Source organism: Cucumis sativus, chromosome 7, assembly GCF_000004075.3.
Source record: "Cucumis sativus cultivar 9930 chromosome 7, Cucumber_9930_V3, whole genome shotgun sequence".
In the NCBI taxonomy this organism is placed as follows: domain Eukaryota; kingdom Viridiplantae; phylum Streptophyta; class Magnoliopsida; order Cucurbitales; family Cucurbitaceae; genus Cucumis; species Cucumis sativus.
Genome location: NC_026661.2, coordinates 7,460,645 through 7,478,333, shown reverse-complemented (window position 1 = coordinate 7,478,333; position 17,689 = coordinate 7,460,645). Strand labels below are relative to the sequence as shown.

The window sequence follows — 17,689 nt, the reverse complement described above, 5'->3', positions numbered from 1 at the left end:
CCAGACTCGGCTTCTTGGTTCCGTCCCGAAACGCGGAAGAAAGGCACAATGGCCTAGAAAAGAATGACTAGACTCAGAACAGGGTCGGAGGCCTTGAAAGTTCACATCTAACCACTGGGCGGTCCAATTGTGAGTGATCTCGAAGTTTCTTGCCCACAAAAGCCGAACGGTGATGCCCCAGACTCGGTTTCTAGGCACAATGGCCTCGAAAGGAACGGTTGGACTTAGAACGGGGTCCGAGGCCGCAAAAGTTCACATCTATCCACTCGGCGGTCCGATTCTGAGTGATCTCGAAGTTTCTTGCCTACGAAAGCCAAACGGTATGCCCTAGACTCGGTTTCTTTGTACCGTCCCAAAACGCCGAAGAAAGGTACAATGGCCTAGAAAAGAACGACCGGACTGAGAACAGGGTCAACGGCCTCGAAAGTTCACATCTAACCACTAGGCGGTCCAATTCTGAGTGATCTTGAACTTTCTTGCCCACAAAAGCCGAACGATGATGCCCAGACTCGGTTTCTCGTTTCGTCCCGTAACACCGAAGAAAGGCACAATGGCCTAGAAAGGAACGACAGAACTTAGAATGGGGTCAGACCTCGAAAGTTCACATGTAACCACTGTTTGGTCTGATTCTGAGTGATCTCGAAGTTTCTTGCCCACAAAAGCCGAACGGTGATGCCCCAGACTCCGTTTCTTGGTTCCGTCCCGAAATGCCGAAGAAAGGCACAATGGACTAGAAAGGAACGACCGGACTCATAAAGGGGTCGGAGGCTCGCTCTACGTTCACATCTACCCATTGGGCGGTCCGATTCTAAGTGATGTCGAAGTTTTTTGCCGACAAAAGCCGAACGGTGATGCCTAGACTCGGTTTCTTGGTTCCGTCCCAAAACGCGAAGAAAGGCACAATGGCCTAGAAAAGAATGACCAGACTCAGAACAGGGTCGGAGGCCTTGAAAGTTCACATCTAACCACTGGGCGGTCCAATTCTGAGTGATCTCGAAGTTTCTTGCCCACAAAAGCCGAACGGTGATGCCCATGACTCGGTTTCTAGGCACAATGGCCTCGAAAGGAACGGCCGGACTCAGAACGGGGTCCGAGGCCTCAAAAGTTCACATCTATCCACTGGGCGGTCCGATTCTGAGTGATCTCGAAGTTTCTTGTCGACAAAAGCCGAATGGTGATGCCCTAGACTCGGTTTTTTGGTTCCGTCCCAAAACGCCAAAGAAAGACACAATGTTTTAGAAAGGAACGACCGTACTCAGAATGGGGTCGGAGGCCTCAAAAGTTCACATCTAACCACTAGGCGGTCCGATTCTGAGTGATCTCGAAGTTTGTTGCCCACAAAAGCCAAACGGTGATGCCCAGACTCGGTTTCTTGGTTCCGTCCCAAAACGCTGAAAAAGGCACAATGGCCTAGAAAGGAACGACCGGACTCAGAACGCGGTCGGAGGCCTCGAAAGTTCACATCTAACTACTGGGCGGTCCGATTCTGAGTGATCTTGAAGTTTCTTGCCCACAAAAGCCGAACGGTGATGCCCCAGACTTGGTTTCTTGGTTCCGTCCCAAAACGCCGAAGAAAGGCACAATGGCCTAGAAAGGAACGACCAGACTCATAACGGGGTCGAAGTTCTCGAAAGTTCACATCTAACCACTGAGCGGTCCGGCTCTGAGTGATCTCGAAGTTTCTTGCCCACAAAAGCTGAACGGTGATGCCCTAGACTCGGTTTCTTCGTTCTGTCTCAAAATGTCGAAGAAAGGCACAATGGTATAGAAAGGAACGATCGGACTCAGAACGGGGTCGTAGGCCTCGAAAGTTTACATCTAACCACTGTTGGCTTTTTGGCCCTTAATCTCAAATTAATTTATTTTAATTATTCAATTAATTTATGTTTTGATGATAACAAATCTGATTTTTTTTTATTGATAATTTTATTAATTTGAATAGACCATATCGTAGAGCTTGGAAAAATGATTCGAACGCCTCTTGAATCACCCAAATCGAAGTTCAAATGAAGAAAATATTGCTAAAAGAAGCTTAACGAAAAAATATCCGAGATGGTGACGTGGCGACCAAGCATTCAATTTGAACCAATTAGAGAAAGCCACTTGGAGCAATGAAGAAGTAACAAATGTGGCTTTTTGTTATGTTTTATTGGCTTTTATAAAGAAAATGAATTTAAAAGAAAAATGATTTTAATATTATTATTTTTCTTGTGTCTAACGGCTAGTTTTTTTAAAAGAGGGTGAAGTTGCTTTATTGATTTCTTTTTAAACAAAATATTTTGAAAAGACATATTATTATATTATTATTTGTATTGTGTCTAACGGCTAATTAAATTTAAATCTCAACCATTCATTTTTCTTTTACTTATATCTAATTGACCCAAATGATTTTGAATTTATCTTTCCTCTCTTTTTAAATACTTCACATTTACACAAGATCACTACATCTTTACAATCCTCAAGCAAAAAGCCAACATTGTTATTCTCTCTAAAGCTTCCAATTTTTATTTTTTTTCATCTTATTCTGAGAGCTTTCTTATTGTATTGTGAGGATTAAATTTGTGAGCTTCAAATTGTATACTCACTCTTTTAGAGAGTTTTCTTTTGTATGATTTAAAAATTTCAACATATTGTAACGGTTGGATCCTAACCCGTGGAAAGGATCGGGTTTGCTCTTGAACCCGAAAAAGGAGCAAGAATCGGTTCGGCTCAAATCCGTGGAAAGAGTCCAAAGAAGATTTTCAATCAAAATCCCAAGGGGTGCTTGGGAAAGTGGATGTAGGTTGAGTTTAACCGAACCACTATAAAATTACGGTGTCTTCTTCTCTAACTCTTTTCTAATTATTTTTAATTTAATTTTAGTTACATACTCTCATTGGTTGAGTTTGATTGCATTCTTCCATTCATATATTTTTATCAATCTTGTTATTTAACAAAGAATACAAAGTTCTTTATTTAAATTTAAAAAGTATCTAATTAGTTGATTTTACTTTTTATTTGTCAAAAAGTTTATTTAAACCCTATTCACCCCCCTCTAGGGTTGCCATACCGATCCAACAACCACTGGGCGGGATGTGTGTGTCTACGTGTGCGTGGGTGTAAGTGTCCACGTGTGCGCGTTTGTGCGTGTGCGTGTGCGTGTGTGTGCGTTTACGCACGCGTGCGTGTGTATGTGAGTAGGCGTGTGCGGTTTTTGTGCTTTTCTTCCAATTTTAAAATAATAATTTAATTATCTTGATATTCAAATCATTAAAATTATTTTGAGATAAGGTTATTTTAATATAAAATCTATCGTTCAGATTCTAAAATGCTAAAAATAATAATTTTGTAATTTTGAAATTAAATTTGGTTATTTTGAAATTCAAATTCACTTAGGTTATTTTGAAATTAGTAAGATTGAATAATGTTAGTAAAATGTTGAATCAATTAGTTGAGTCCGAGATTTTAAGAGAAAAGTTATGATATGAGTTGATGTATCTATTTCAAGTAAAAATTAATTAAAAGTTGATAAATACATAACATAAATTAATTATAACGTAAAAACAAATAATTATAGTTGGAGAAGGTGAATATTTTGGTGTTTTATAAAATACCATGCACGTGCAAAAAATGTTGTTTGCTAAAATTGAAAAGAAAAAGTAGTTTTGCCATTTTTCAAATTGACCCCTAAAAACATTGGATATTTGTGCATTCCCTTGGGCTTTCTTGTTCAATATTTAGTCAAATTGCAGTATACATAAAATTTGTGTTTGTTACGTCACAAGATTTCATTCACTATTTGTGTCTGTATTATTTTATATTTGATACAGGAGACTCCGTTTGAGTGTTGAGCTAGTAATGGGAGGGACTACCGTTGACCCCAAAATTACAAGGTTTCATGTTGCTTAATCGATCATTAATGATTCGTCTCTATCTTTGGCTCATCGAGTGGTGGAGTTGGAACCCCTTGAAAGTGTAGATTTAGACTCTCTACCGTTGTCAAGAAGCTGTTAAGTATGCAAAACTGGTCTTGCATTAGTTTAATTGGTATGTGTGCCCTAAAGGGATAAAAGCTCTTGGCAGTGAAAGACTTTACAAAACCATTCATCAATTTTAATTTGAAAATTCCAAAATACCAGTACATTGACAATATTTAGAATCAAAGTTCTAAATAAAGAACTAAATATGCTTTTAAATTAAAAGATACATAGAACTTACTCTTGTTGACGTCTCTGAATCTATAATCCACCGAATTGGGACACCACCGTTGGAGACCTCCTTCTTCTTCTTCGAAGATGAGATTGGTTTGTGGAAAACAATTGGAATGAAAAAAAAATTTAGAGAGAAACTATGTAACACCCCCAATATCAAGGTATTTCTCTCAAGCTAAATTTTTTAAATTTTATTAAGATTTTAAGGAATTTGGTTGTGGTGTGGATTTAGCAGGAAGTGAAGGGGGCTTTTATGAAAAAAAATATACTAATACTAAAGGTTAAATAATAATAATATATAATAATAATAGAATTAATGTTATTATTAATTTAAAATATAAATTCTTTATTGATTCACGTGCAACCCCATCTCTTTCTCCTTCACTCTTCCTCTTCCCCGTGCCCACGCCGCCTGCCTCCCTTAGCCATTTTATATTACTCTTGGACGTCAGCCGGCCACGCCGTCACCGATCGCTTCATCTCCGTTGAAGCCGAATCACCGTTCGTCGTGAGTTCAAACTCTCGGCATCGCGTCTCACCTCTGTTTTCCAGCCAATCTGTGATTCATTCGCGCGTAGCTCCTTCGACGTTCGCGCCACCACATTATGCTCCAGGTGACGAGGAACGTCACTGATTGACCTATCATCTCACCGGTGTTGTTACTTAGTTGAAGCAGTCGTCGACCAGACCTGAGCCCGTCGCGTCTGTCGAAGTGCCGTCGCGCGGCTCTTCACCTTCCAGCCATGGGTTGTAAGTTGAAGTTTGTTTTTCGTTTGTTGATTAGATCTGATCTATTACACGCGTCGATTCCAGTTATTCGAAGTTGTTGCCCCCATTTTACTCTAATTTTTGGGATTTTTTGGTAAGTTGTATTGGTGAGTATGGTGGTTTTACATTGTAATTATCCTTGGGTTGTAGTTTTGGATAATTAGTTAAATTGTTAATTGATTCTTGAAGGTAGCATTTGAGTTCTTTGGATTCACAACTAAATTGTAGATTTGTTGGAGTTCGATTCGCCAATACTCTGGTAAGCTAGAATTTACATTGAGGAAATTAAATGAAAGAAAGTATTGTGAAAGTAATTGAGTTCCATATTCTTATTATTAGGTTTCCTTCGTTTGAGAAATTTGAGTAACATTACAGTAAGGGGTTTCTATTACTGGACTCTTTGAAAGTTTTGAAATGTGTTGACTGTTTGGATCTCTGGACTTAGTATGGTTTACCAATATATGTAGAAGTAGATATGATGACAAATGTATATTATGCCAGACTGGTATAGAAGTAGATACGATGGATAATGTATTTGTAAACTGAGAAAGGTGTTATGTATATATATATATCTTGACTGTCTGGTGTGTTGTTATAGTATCAACTGATTTTGTGATAGATTGAATAGATTGAACGTAAGTGTGTTAAGTTGGATTGATGATATGATGGAGTAGTTTGACTATACTAGGAATGGATTGATTAAATGTTTATAACGAACTAAGGGAAAATTGTTAGCTTTGTCGATTGGGTAGTGTGCCTTGAAGGTGTCCTACGGGATCACCACCTGTTGTGCATTCTTCGAGAGCACTAGAATGACATGTGCATTCTTTGAGAGCAATAGACTGACATGTGCATTCTTCGAGAGCACTAGACTGACATGTGCTTTTGCAGAGCACTAGACTAATATTTGTGTCCTTTAGGGCATTGGACTGATTATGTGTATTCCTACATGATCACAAGACTTTTAAAGTGCAGGGCACCTCCAATAGGAAGTTAACAATTTTATTTTTCTTCTAACAGGATCAGTAGTGGGTCTCTTACTGGGTATGTTTATACTCACCCTTTTATGTTTAATCTTTTTCCGCGAAACTGCCATAGGGAAATGTCCTTCAAATTGCTTCTACTTTATATTTTTTTTATTTTGGTTTTCTTTAGTAATTGAGACTGTTTTGGGTTTCATGATTGAACGACTTTTATGTTCTTGAACTTTCTTTATTATCGATACTTTTACACTTTCAAAATTTTATTTGAAATAGAGCCCGAATAAAAACTCTTTAATGTTGTTAAAAAATATATTTTTTTAAATTATAAAGTCTTATGGTTAAAGGACGAATCTAGTCTTAAAGTAATAACTTCAGCTTAATTCGAAAAATTAGGTCGTTACAATCTATTTTGCAGAAAAGAAAATCATCGATTTTATTTTGGTTAAGAAAAGTGTTTTTCTTCTACATATTTATAACTCTCTTTCTTTCATTGAGTAGGAGACGGGGTAGGAGAAAATCATAGGATTCTATTAACTTAAAAATTATTAAATTAATAGAAGTTTCAAATCAACTAACTAATTAACCATTAATCAATTAGTTAATAATTAATTAAATCATATTTAATTAATATTTCATTTAAATCTTATTGAATGAATATCTCTCCAATACCTTATATTTTTATATTAATTTAATTAAATAATATTAAACTAAACTATTAATTAATTATTCAATTAATTAAAACTAAATTAAATATTTTATATTTAACTTAAGTTAAATTTGAATCATATTCAAATATAACTTTATCTCATAATTAATAATTTTAATATGAAACAAATCCACATTAAATTAATATTTGAACTCATTCAAATATTTTATCTCTCATAAATTAATTTTGAACTTTATCTAAAATTAAATTTATATAATAAAGTTTCATTAACATATAAACTTTATATTATAATGTATCACTATATATTATACTAATTATACTAATTTCCAAAGTAAATTTGAATATTTCAAATTAGAAGCATAAATAAATCACATTATCATTTTGTATCATCCATTACTTTGTATTCAATCATACTAATTGGATCAACCTAATACATAAAACAAATATAGAATTTTTTTTTAAAAAAAGCATGCACAAATAGAGACAAATAGACATTGATAGCTATCTATCTCCATCTATCTGAAACAAGCACACATAAATTGTTATATTTCTCTATCGGATGGACAAAAATAGCAGTCTATTTATATCTACCTGAGATACAAACATTAAAAAAAAAAAAAAACCTTACCAATAAAATTCTTGACTTTTCATGTTATTCTAAATGCAACACGTTCTCAGCCCAAGAAGTCAAACAACTCTTCATTGTAAAAGTAGCTTTACTTCTTTCATCAAACCACTTTTGCAATACATCTCTAAGATCTTTAAAAACTAAATTTACACTGTCTACACAATTTGATGTCATCATTCTATATATGAAACTCATTATACCTGAGATAGATTCAACCAATTTATCAAAGAACCTTGGAATCAACATGTATGATTTAACTGTGTCACCTTTTAATATCTTTACTATGTGTTCTTTTGCCCTGCAAGCTTTCTACTAACTTATATTAACTCCAAGATTTGTACATGCCTTATGCACAATTGCTTTTGGAATGAAACGATCAGTAGACATGAACCTGAACTCATCTATCAAGCAACTGTCAATTACTGTTGAAGAAGCATGCATGTGACAACTAGTATTCAATGAACAGTCGTGTTCATAAATGTATTTTCATAGCATCCACAACTCGCTCTTCTTATAACGAGATGTCCTAATAAACCATTTGCACCATTCTAGTAGTCATCTAAATTCAAGAGACCTCAAATTTGATATTGTAGTTCTAAATTGAAAGTTGTTATTCACTTCTATTATGCCAAAACACTTTGAAAGCACTTCTTTACTTTCAAATAAACTATTTTCCTTCAAATCACCATGATATGAGATGTCTCTTATAATTTCATCATTTGAAACATAAGAAGAAGAACCTACATTCAATGACATATCAACATTCTATCGTACACTACTAGAAGAAGAAGACCTTCTAAAAAAATCAACAGTTACATGAGCAACTAATGGATGTATGTTAGTTGCATCTTTAGCAAAAGATAAATACCAAGCCACATCATTGTCTTTCTTTACTGGCACCACAGTTGGACCTTGCTTTTACCAAAATCAAGTAAAACAGATAATTCTACTTATCCATCCAATTGAATCTGTTCACATATTAAATCAACTAGAGAATTAAAGCTGACTCGGACATCTACCAAAATTTCAGCAACTAAGTAATTCTCATAAATATTACATCCATTCCATTGACCTCCATAAAAAACAACAATAGGAAAAGACATTATAATCTGTAAAAAAAAAAAAATTAAGTATTTAATTGTGATAGAAAGAAATAGATAGACATAGATATACATTTATTACTGAATAAAAGAATAAAATGTACAAAATGATAATACTAAACACAATGCAAGAATAAGTAAACCATCGTGCAATGAAATAATATACATTAAACGATCCTATTAACCGTCGATATAACGACCATTTAACAACGGTAAATGATAATATTGATTAAAAAAATTATCATGTTGACATGGGTACACGATCATATGATATTGGTGATCGTATTGAATAGTGTAAACAATCGTCTTGTTATCGGTACACGATTGTGTTAATATTTGTAAGTGATTCTATTGATAGTGGTAACTGATCATGTAATTCCATGTAAATTATCGTCAAAAACTTTAAACTATCGATCTTTATAATGAAGTACATAATTCTTACATTAATACTTAAAATTTGTTGTAACGACCCAACTTTTCTAACTAAGTTGAAGTCATTAATTTTGACAAAGAGACCTTGATTGACACAAAATATAATAAAATTCACTTGAAATCATACGATCAAAGAAAACAAACTTAAGTTCGGGCCCTATTTCAAATATCCAAAACTTTAAAAGTACTATTTACAAAACAACAGTTCGTAAACTCAGTTCCATCACAAAATTTTTAAACAACCTCATGTACAAAGGAAAAACAAGAAACATAAAGCGGAAGCATTTGAAGGACATTCCCTTATGGCAATCACGTCTCCTTCTTGTCCCTCGTCAGTCTACCTCCTTTGTTACCTTTGCCTGAAATAGTTAAACATGAAAGGATGAGTATAAACATACCCAATAAGAGACCCGCTATTGGTCCCGTTAGGGGAAAAAGAAACTGTTAACTTTCTATTGGGGTACCCTGCACAGTCACAGTCTTGTGATCCCGTAGGATACACATAATCAGTCTAACGCCTCAAAGGACGCATAAATCAGTCTAGTGTTCCGCAGAAACACATATCAGTCTAATGCTCCGAAGGATGCACATATCAGTCTAGTGCTATCGAAGGATGCACATATCAGGTGGTGATCCTGTAGGACACCTGCAAGGTAACTACCCAATAGAAATCTAACAATTTTCCCCTCAATCCATTCTAAACATCTTAAAACTCATTCATAGTACAGTCCAACTACATCAACATATAATCCTTTCACTGAACACCCTAATAGTCAACTGGAGGAGACAATCCAAGCTCTGAGTAATTTGCAATTATGAGCAAGAGCACACTGACACGCTTGAAGGCACATGGTAATGCATATGCTCGATAATCATGGAGAACATTAACAGGAGAAAATAAAGTTAAGAACAGTAGCTTGAAGAACAAAAACATTCTACAACATAAAATCTTCAAAACATATTGCTTAAAATCAAGTTTTACTAATATAAAAGGTAAGATATTACGTTCCACTCTCCACACTACTGAAGTTCAACATTCTCATGAAAGAAATGAAATACTATTCTCAAATATAACTAAAAAAAAGCATAAATCGGTAAAGAAAAAGCATAGAGAAATGCAAAGAATCCTTGGCTTTTGATATATTGAAAGTAAAGAATATCAACCATAGATGCCGCCGGGAGAAGAATTCCTACAAATACACACTTAAACGCAGATTATCATTCGCTAACATGAGACCTTCTAGAGTTATTCTGTTAGGATACTTCTAACAAGAACAAGATCTTAATTTATTATAATGAACTATAAGAAAATACAAGATAAAACCAAGTATAAAGCACTTGGAACCTCCCTCTTGAGTACTCTCACCCAAGCCCTAAATCACTCCCCAGAATTCTCCCCTCACTTACCCTCCCTCCATTTATAATAAGATGTAACCACATTTACATAATAATTACTAGTAACTTTCTAAATATCGAATTACCCTTATACCCGTAACCTTATACTAATCTAAGTATCTAACATTACCCGATCCTTCAAAACACCTTGTCCTCAAGGTGTGCTTACAAACATTAAATAGTAAAACCCAAGATTGTTCCTTTTGTCCTAATCCTCTTTCCTACCAATTTCTACACGTCATTGGAACCATCATGTGTGCAGCAACTTCTTCCTCGTCACGTGATTCACCCCTATTTCAGACCACCTTCTCGAGCCTCTGGAGACCGGTAATTGTCGGCTTCTTCTTTCTCCATTGCAAACAGCCATTTTGTGTTTCTTTGAGCAACAAATTTTTCTTCACTCGAGTCTTCATTTCGAGCCTCACAAGTAATCCTTATCGACCTTCCTCTATAGTTTCTTCTTGGTCACTCTTTGCCATCCTCTTCACCTTCATTGTATAACCGTTGCAATCGCGTTTTCCTCGATTCTTCTATGGATTCAGCAACATCTTAGAGTCCATCGATTTATGGACCTGAAGATTCCAATCCGTTCTAAATAAACATAATCCAGATCAGTGCCACTGAACACCGACATTTCAACCTTCTTGAATTTGCTATGATCGTTCGAGTTTTTATCCCTTTCAAACTTGTTTGTTTTACCTTCTACCTTGATTTCCTTCAATGTCTTACTCCACCTTCGATGATACTCTCAATCATTGGTCCTTTGCTCGACGATCCTTCCATTCTTCCGGAGATTGTCGAATAAAAAGAACTTGACTTGGACCCTCTACTTCTCCCGAGCACGAAAGACGACAGCCTCTACTTCTTTGGAATATTTTGTCCCCTTTCTCCCTCCTCTTTCCTCCCTTTTATTTTGCTTTACTAACAAACTAATGGGAAAGATCTCCTCCGATATTCTCTCCTCCTATAATCTCTCCTATATTCTCGTGTGGGTCAATATTACCCTTTTTAATTCTTCTACTGTATTTAAATAATATTGGAGACATATACTTCCTAACAAGAACAAGATCTGAATTTATTATAATGTAACTATAAGAAAATACAAGATAAAACCAAGTATAAAGCACTTGGAACCCTCCCTCTTGAGTACTCTCACCCAAGCCTTATATCACTCCCCAGAATTCTCCCAACTTACCCTCCCTCCATTTATAATAACATGTAACCACCCTAGTTACCACACTTAAATAATAACTACTAGTAACCACACTTACACAATAACTACTAGTAACTTTCTAAATATCTAATTACCCTTATACCCAACTTTATACTAATCTAGGTATCTAACAAATTCCATAACATAATGTATTAGGGGAAGAAGGAAATCGAGGATAAAAACACTAGCTAGCCAACAAATATCTTTCATTAGTGAGCTTGAGCCATTTTACACGTAAAATGAGAAAGTAAGCCTGAAACCCAAGTTAGCCTAATGGTTGTCTTAACAACCACTACCCACCATCACGATAGAAACAACTGAAAAGGAAGAGCATGATACAATCCAACTCAAACATAAGAATTGATTTTGATGTTTAACTAAAAGTAAACAGGCAGTAGAATAAGAAACTATACCCTTTTAGATCTAGAAGGTTCACAACAATTTCTAGCCTAAGCACAACTACGAGGCAATGGAAGAATAACGGCAAAGGCCTTGTGTGCATGGAATCACTAACTTTTGTGCAAATGAGATAATTATCGGTATTCAAAGGCCAAAAGGACACATAGAAGAGTGTTCGTCTAAGGGTGCAAGACTAACCCTAAAAAGAGAGCAATACAAAAATTTAGAGTTTTTCGCACTTTTCCTGTAATGACATGAGTGCTTGTACTCCCATCATCAGTGAGAGAACCACCAAGCTCCTCAATCATCTGAATTAGAAAACCACTTCACATTAGAGCAGTCACAATTTGGAATAAATAGAACTTTTAATTGTTTGAATCTTAGAATATTTATGAAAAGTTTATGGGAATATTTTTCTTCATTCCTAAATATTTTCCTTTTTTATTCCTCTGTATATTCTCCCTTGTACCTATTGTATTTTTCATCAGAAAATAATAAGAAAAAAAATATAGTGGTTTTTCTCCTGGTACACAGTTTCCACGTAAAGTTGTGTGTTTGTTTGTCTCCCTTTCAATATGGTATCCAGCAGGTGGTCCAAGAAGGTCTTGTGTTCAAGCCTCGCATTGTCGTTTCCTCCCCAATTAAAATCCATTTCCAGTTGTTGGGCCTTTCAAATATTTCAAGCCCACAAGTGAGGAGAGTGTTGGTGATATATAATTGAATTTTCTTTCTTTTTTTTAAAAAAGGATACGAGTCTCACTATTATTAATATAAAGAAAGAGACAAAGCTCAATGTACATGAGGATTATACAAAGAGCAAAAAGGGAGAGGGAAGATCAACAGGCCGCATCCGAACATCTCAAACTAGGTTGACACCCCCTTAGTGCCCTCAAAACATCCAAAAAGCGACAACACAAGATCAAACAAAAGGCCACAAAAACAGAGACAAACAAAATGATAAAAAGAATCTTTCCAAAGCAAAATCATAATCAAGGCAGCATGCTGAGAACAAAGAAGAATAAGCCTTGATTGGTTGAGCAAAAACTGTTTGAAGCAGAGGGCTAATCCGAAAGTCCTGATCATCAAAGACTTCAAAGTGGGGATGCTGTAAAGGCTGGCCAATATATACACAATATCCTACGTCGAAGATCTTCTTTTGCATTACATTTTCTAAAATTTCCAATCCACTCTGTTAAGGCCTTCTCAAGGTCTAATTTAATGATCCATCTTTTCTTTTTTTGGATACTATAGACCTCCACAGTTCTTTGCTATTAAAATAGGATCCAAGATTTGGCACTCTTCCAGAAAGCCACATTGTAATGGAGAAGTATGTTAGATTCTAACAATAAAACACAAAATATCCTAACCAAATGGCTAAACAGAGGCAGCACTCTGTAATTCTTTATTTATGTAAAAGCCAAAACACATTCAACAGTAGTAGATATGAAAAATAAAGGAAGAACAACATAGAAAACTTACCCAACTCCTTTATACGGGGCTGGATACCCTCAGGCTACAACAACCTTTACTCTCCTTGAAATAACAAAAAAAGACCTAGCCTCCCCTACCCCAACATTACATATTTATACCTCTCTCTCTCTTCCCTCCTGGCGGGCCCCACCTACACGATCCTCTCCCATTATTCTCTCATAATTGGTTGCTAAGGAATTTCCCTTTCTACCCTTCCTTTTATAGGTATAGATAATAGGAGGTCTTACAAAGTAATACCTGGCCTGACTTTCTTTAATCTTTCTGCGAGAACCTTTCCAAACAACTTATAAATTAATGTTGAAACAACTTATAAGCCACACTGTAATGACCTTCCTTCTCTTGACCGAACTTCAATAATCGACAACTTATATTTATCCATAGTGCCTTTATAATACAACTGGCAATCTCTTCTCTTTTGGTCTCCGGAATCAATGCTCTATCTGGATTAGCTTTCTTCAAAAGATTTTTAATAGCCAATTGTTTCGAATGGCCCATGAATCCTCTAGTGTTCCATGATATAATCTCCATCTTTGCTACCTCTGCCCTTATATCAATTCAATTTCACATGCTGCCAAGAAAGGAACCAACTCTTGAGGGGGAAGGATACTTGCTGACCTGCACAAAATTTCTTTTTATGGGGAGGAAAACAATTTAATAAAATCTGGACCGAGAGAGTCACTGTCCTCTTGTTTCTCTGTCTCTGATTGAATTATTTCTTCCTCAACTGGTTCAAATTCTGCACTACTTACACTGGTGACTGATTCAACTTCCTTGAATTCATCTTCTAGGTTCTCAACTTTTTTTAGATAAGAAGTATCTTGCACAAAATTAAAGAATGAACCAGAAAGTTTGGAGGAGGATTGAGAAAATTTATTACTTAAGGAGGAAGGCAGTACTGACCTTTTGCCAACTGAATTTTGAATTTGTATCTTCACACAACTTTCCTCTAATAAATCAGAATTAGTTAAGCTCATCCAAATGTTGCGAAAAGTTCTCCCTTTGGTATAGGTCTTGAGGTGCTTAGAAAAATTTATGGCATGAAATGGAATAGCTTTTTTAGAGGATATTTTAGTTTAATTTTGGTTGAGAACTGAAAACAGGAGATGGCCCGCAAGTGAAGTTCCTTGATGGAGGAGAGGACTCTGATTCTTCCTCCAATTCGTCAGAATACCAAAAGCCATTGGAATTCTGTTTAATAGAATTCTTGGGGCCTACCATCTGTGTGTCAGCTTTAAAAATGTCTGCAAATACATTAAGTTTGAAAAAATTTGGTTGGGGAGGGCTAGGTGAGCTGTTTTTTGAGATAATAAAATGCCGACTGGCTGCCTTTTCTTCTTTCGAGGTCTGTTTTTCTCTCTTTTCTGTTGAAGTCTTTTCCCCTTCTAAGTACATGGAGATGCCAGCTATACCCAAATTTGAATTTTGCCTTCTGAAAATTATTTTTTTCGGCGAGGATTCAAGGGCTGAAACTCTTTCCGGTCGAACAAGGTTTTCTTCTTCATCACCCAACTTCCTAAGTGCTTCGAAAGGATTTCTTGAGATGGATAAGCCATTCTGTTTGAGAAAATTAAGGTATCTGGGAGACCATCACTTTGGAGCCCTTCATCTAAAATCACTGAATTTATTCTACATAAATCAATAGGATTGGAAAAATCACTTTGAAATAGATCATATTGGATTATTACAGGAGCTTCTAAGGGTTCAAAATCCCCAAAATTAAGGGAAAAATTTCCTCAGTTCTCACTCTTTAATTCTATAGTTGCTGGTAAGAATCCAAAGATTTTTCCGAACTTTAATTCTTGCTTCAGAGAACTTGATCAGATTGAGTGTTTCTAAGATTATACTTTCTAGTCCACCAAAGTAGCTTAAGCTTAAGGCTATAATTGAATTTTCTTTCAACCATCAGCTTAAAATTTTTGGTGAATCGGTGGTTTAATATTTATATTAATATTTTATAAAAAAAGTATACAGCTAATGCCATATAAAATAAATAAAGAAATACTATAAAATCTACATCCATAAAATATGCATGTGAACACATATCAGAAGATGGATATTCGTAAGTTAGAAAGACCGATAACAAAATGTCATAATTAAACAACAACATTAATATTATAGGTAGTTTCAAGCTTCATTTGTCTATTCTAGGTAGGGATATTGAATAACTCTTAAAAATAATATAAAGATTGAATCCCTAAACTTCACTTCATCTTCAACAGTTAAAGAAACTGATTAATCATTTTTGGCAGGATGTCAGATTCGCCTTTCGAAATCCTACATGAGTAGAGCCAGCCAAATAAGCCAAGCAAGATATGCCTCTTAAGGAATATGGAGAAGTTCAATGACTGGGTATGTATATGATAAGCCTTAACCTCAATTTTATTTATCAATAATGGAGGGAAGGAATCAGAAGCTTCTCTAGCTCTCCCAATTATTCTAAGAAACCTGATACAAGCTATGCCAAAACATACCCTCCCCAAACAATCATAATAGTATTTATATGAAAGCATAAAAGACTCATGGCCCCCTTAACTAGCAGCATTCAGACCAACAAAACAGCTTCCCATCCTCCTCTCCTGAATCCTTTCTTGTGCCTACGGGTGTACACCTTCACTACCATGGGCCTATCAGTATGTAGAGATCGTAGAGGCTGTATGAGCCAAGGAGCTGGAAGAGTAGGATTAGGGAAGTGTGGAGTTTTCCGCTCTTTGTTTGGCCAAAAGTGTTTGTGGACTCCCGACAAGAAAATTTCAATTTTATGCCTTATTGACTTCGTATGTCCTAGGCCCTAAGAGTTCAAAACTTTCTAGATTTCACAACTTCTTGGACCACTCCTTGTGCCAAACACCCCTTTAAAGAATACTAAGCCAAGGATATAAAACTTCAATACTATCAATAGAAAATCTCATAAAAGAAACATGAATGATGAATATTTTAGAAGACTATAAATTGGTACCGTACCTTCATGAGCTGAGTTTTCTTAGTTTCGTCTGCAATGTTCATCAGCATAATTTTAAATGGTTTTCCTAATGTGTTCTCTTCAGAATTGAGGTCCTCTGATGCCACATTTACACTTCCAAATTCTTGACAGAAATTTTGTGTACACTGATTGGTTGGATTTTTAGGATAAATACTTGATAAAATCTCATGCTTTGAATTGGCTAAAGAGCATCCTTGAGAGCAGGTATCGTATACATCACTTTCAGGATCAAGATTTTTGTTAGAGTGAGAATGAAAATGGTCCAGATTGACTCCTTTTACTTTCTTTGACTTCAAGGAAGAAAGTGATGCTTCCCAAACTCTCTTTGCGCTATGTTTAGAGCAAGAACAATGTGTCTCATCCAAATTACCAAGAGTATTGGATAATTCTACAATACTAGCTGTCGTGTTGTTCTCTATTTCTGCAAAAGAAACCGGACCGTTGCTATCATGCACTGCATCCTGGTTTAAATAAACCGTTATGAGATAATTAAGCAACATATGGAGAATAATTTAAATTGTACTATCTTGTGGAACAAAACCTGAATTACATATACCCTGAATTTCATTTTCTTCTCCAAGGGGCACTAAAGTTACAAACTCGTCATGTTGAAAATTCAAATTTTGAATGGTATGCTGATCAGTTGAATTTGAAACGTTGCAACCTCGATTGGCAACACTGATTCTTGCAGCATACGGGGCTTCAGGCTTTAGTAGAGAAAGTAACTTTGGAAAGTCAGTCGAACACATTGAAATTCCCTGAATGTGCGAAATCCATGGATTTTATTACACATCCCAAAGGTTATAATCAATTGGTTCTCGAAGTACGCCACCTTCATCCCCATTACAAAACTATGTTCTGTCGAGCTGATAGCACACTTGTTCTTTAAGAATGTCTTGAAGTGATGGGGAGTTCCATCAAGCATTGTGAGTGACAGGGATGGTAGATTCATTGGTACTCTCCGGACCGAACTATTCGCCTTCTTGGGGACACGCCTAAATATATCCTTAAGCTGCCATCCTCAGACGAATGGCCAAACTGAAGGATTCAATTGTATGCTTAAGGAATATCTACGACATTTTGTTGATTTTGGACAAAAGAATTGGGCCTAGTTGATGGATGTGGCTCAATTTTGTTTTAATGCACAAACTAGTCTATCCACAAGAACGAGTCCTTTCGAAATCTTGAGTGGAAGACAACCTATACTGCCTCATATTGTTGATCATCCTTATGCAGGAAAAAATCCTCAAGCTCATAACTTTACGAAAAAGTGGGAGAAGACTACGAACATCACTCGAGCATACTAAGAGAAAGTCTCGAAGCGTATGATAAGAAGCATCATCCTCTCAAGTTTTGAGCTGAAGACCAACTCTTCATAGAGTTTAAAGCAAAGAAAATTTGATTTAGAGGACATCAACATCAGCATCTCACTAGAAAATACGA

The 17,689-nt window shown here is 35.7% G+C and overlaps 1 protein-coding gene across 1 annotated transcript in view; it reads right to left on the bottom strand.

The window, feature by feature from the left end:
- Positions 1-16,791, bottom strand: part of LOC116404971 — a 58,984-nt gene extending 42,193 nt beyond the window's left edge. The window contains exon 1 of the mRNA XM_031888434.1: positions 16,228-16,791. Coding sequence (XP_031744294.1) covers positions 16,228-16,746 — 519 coding nt within the window. The 5' untranslated portion in view covers positions 16,747-16,791. The remainder of the gene's footprint in view (positions 1-16,227) is intronic.
- Positions 16,792-17,689: the final 898 nt, after the last annotated feature.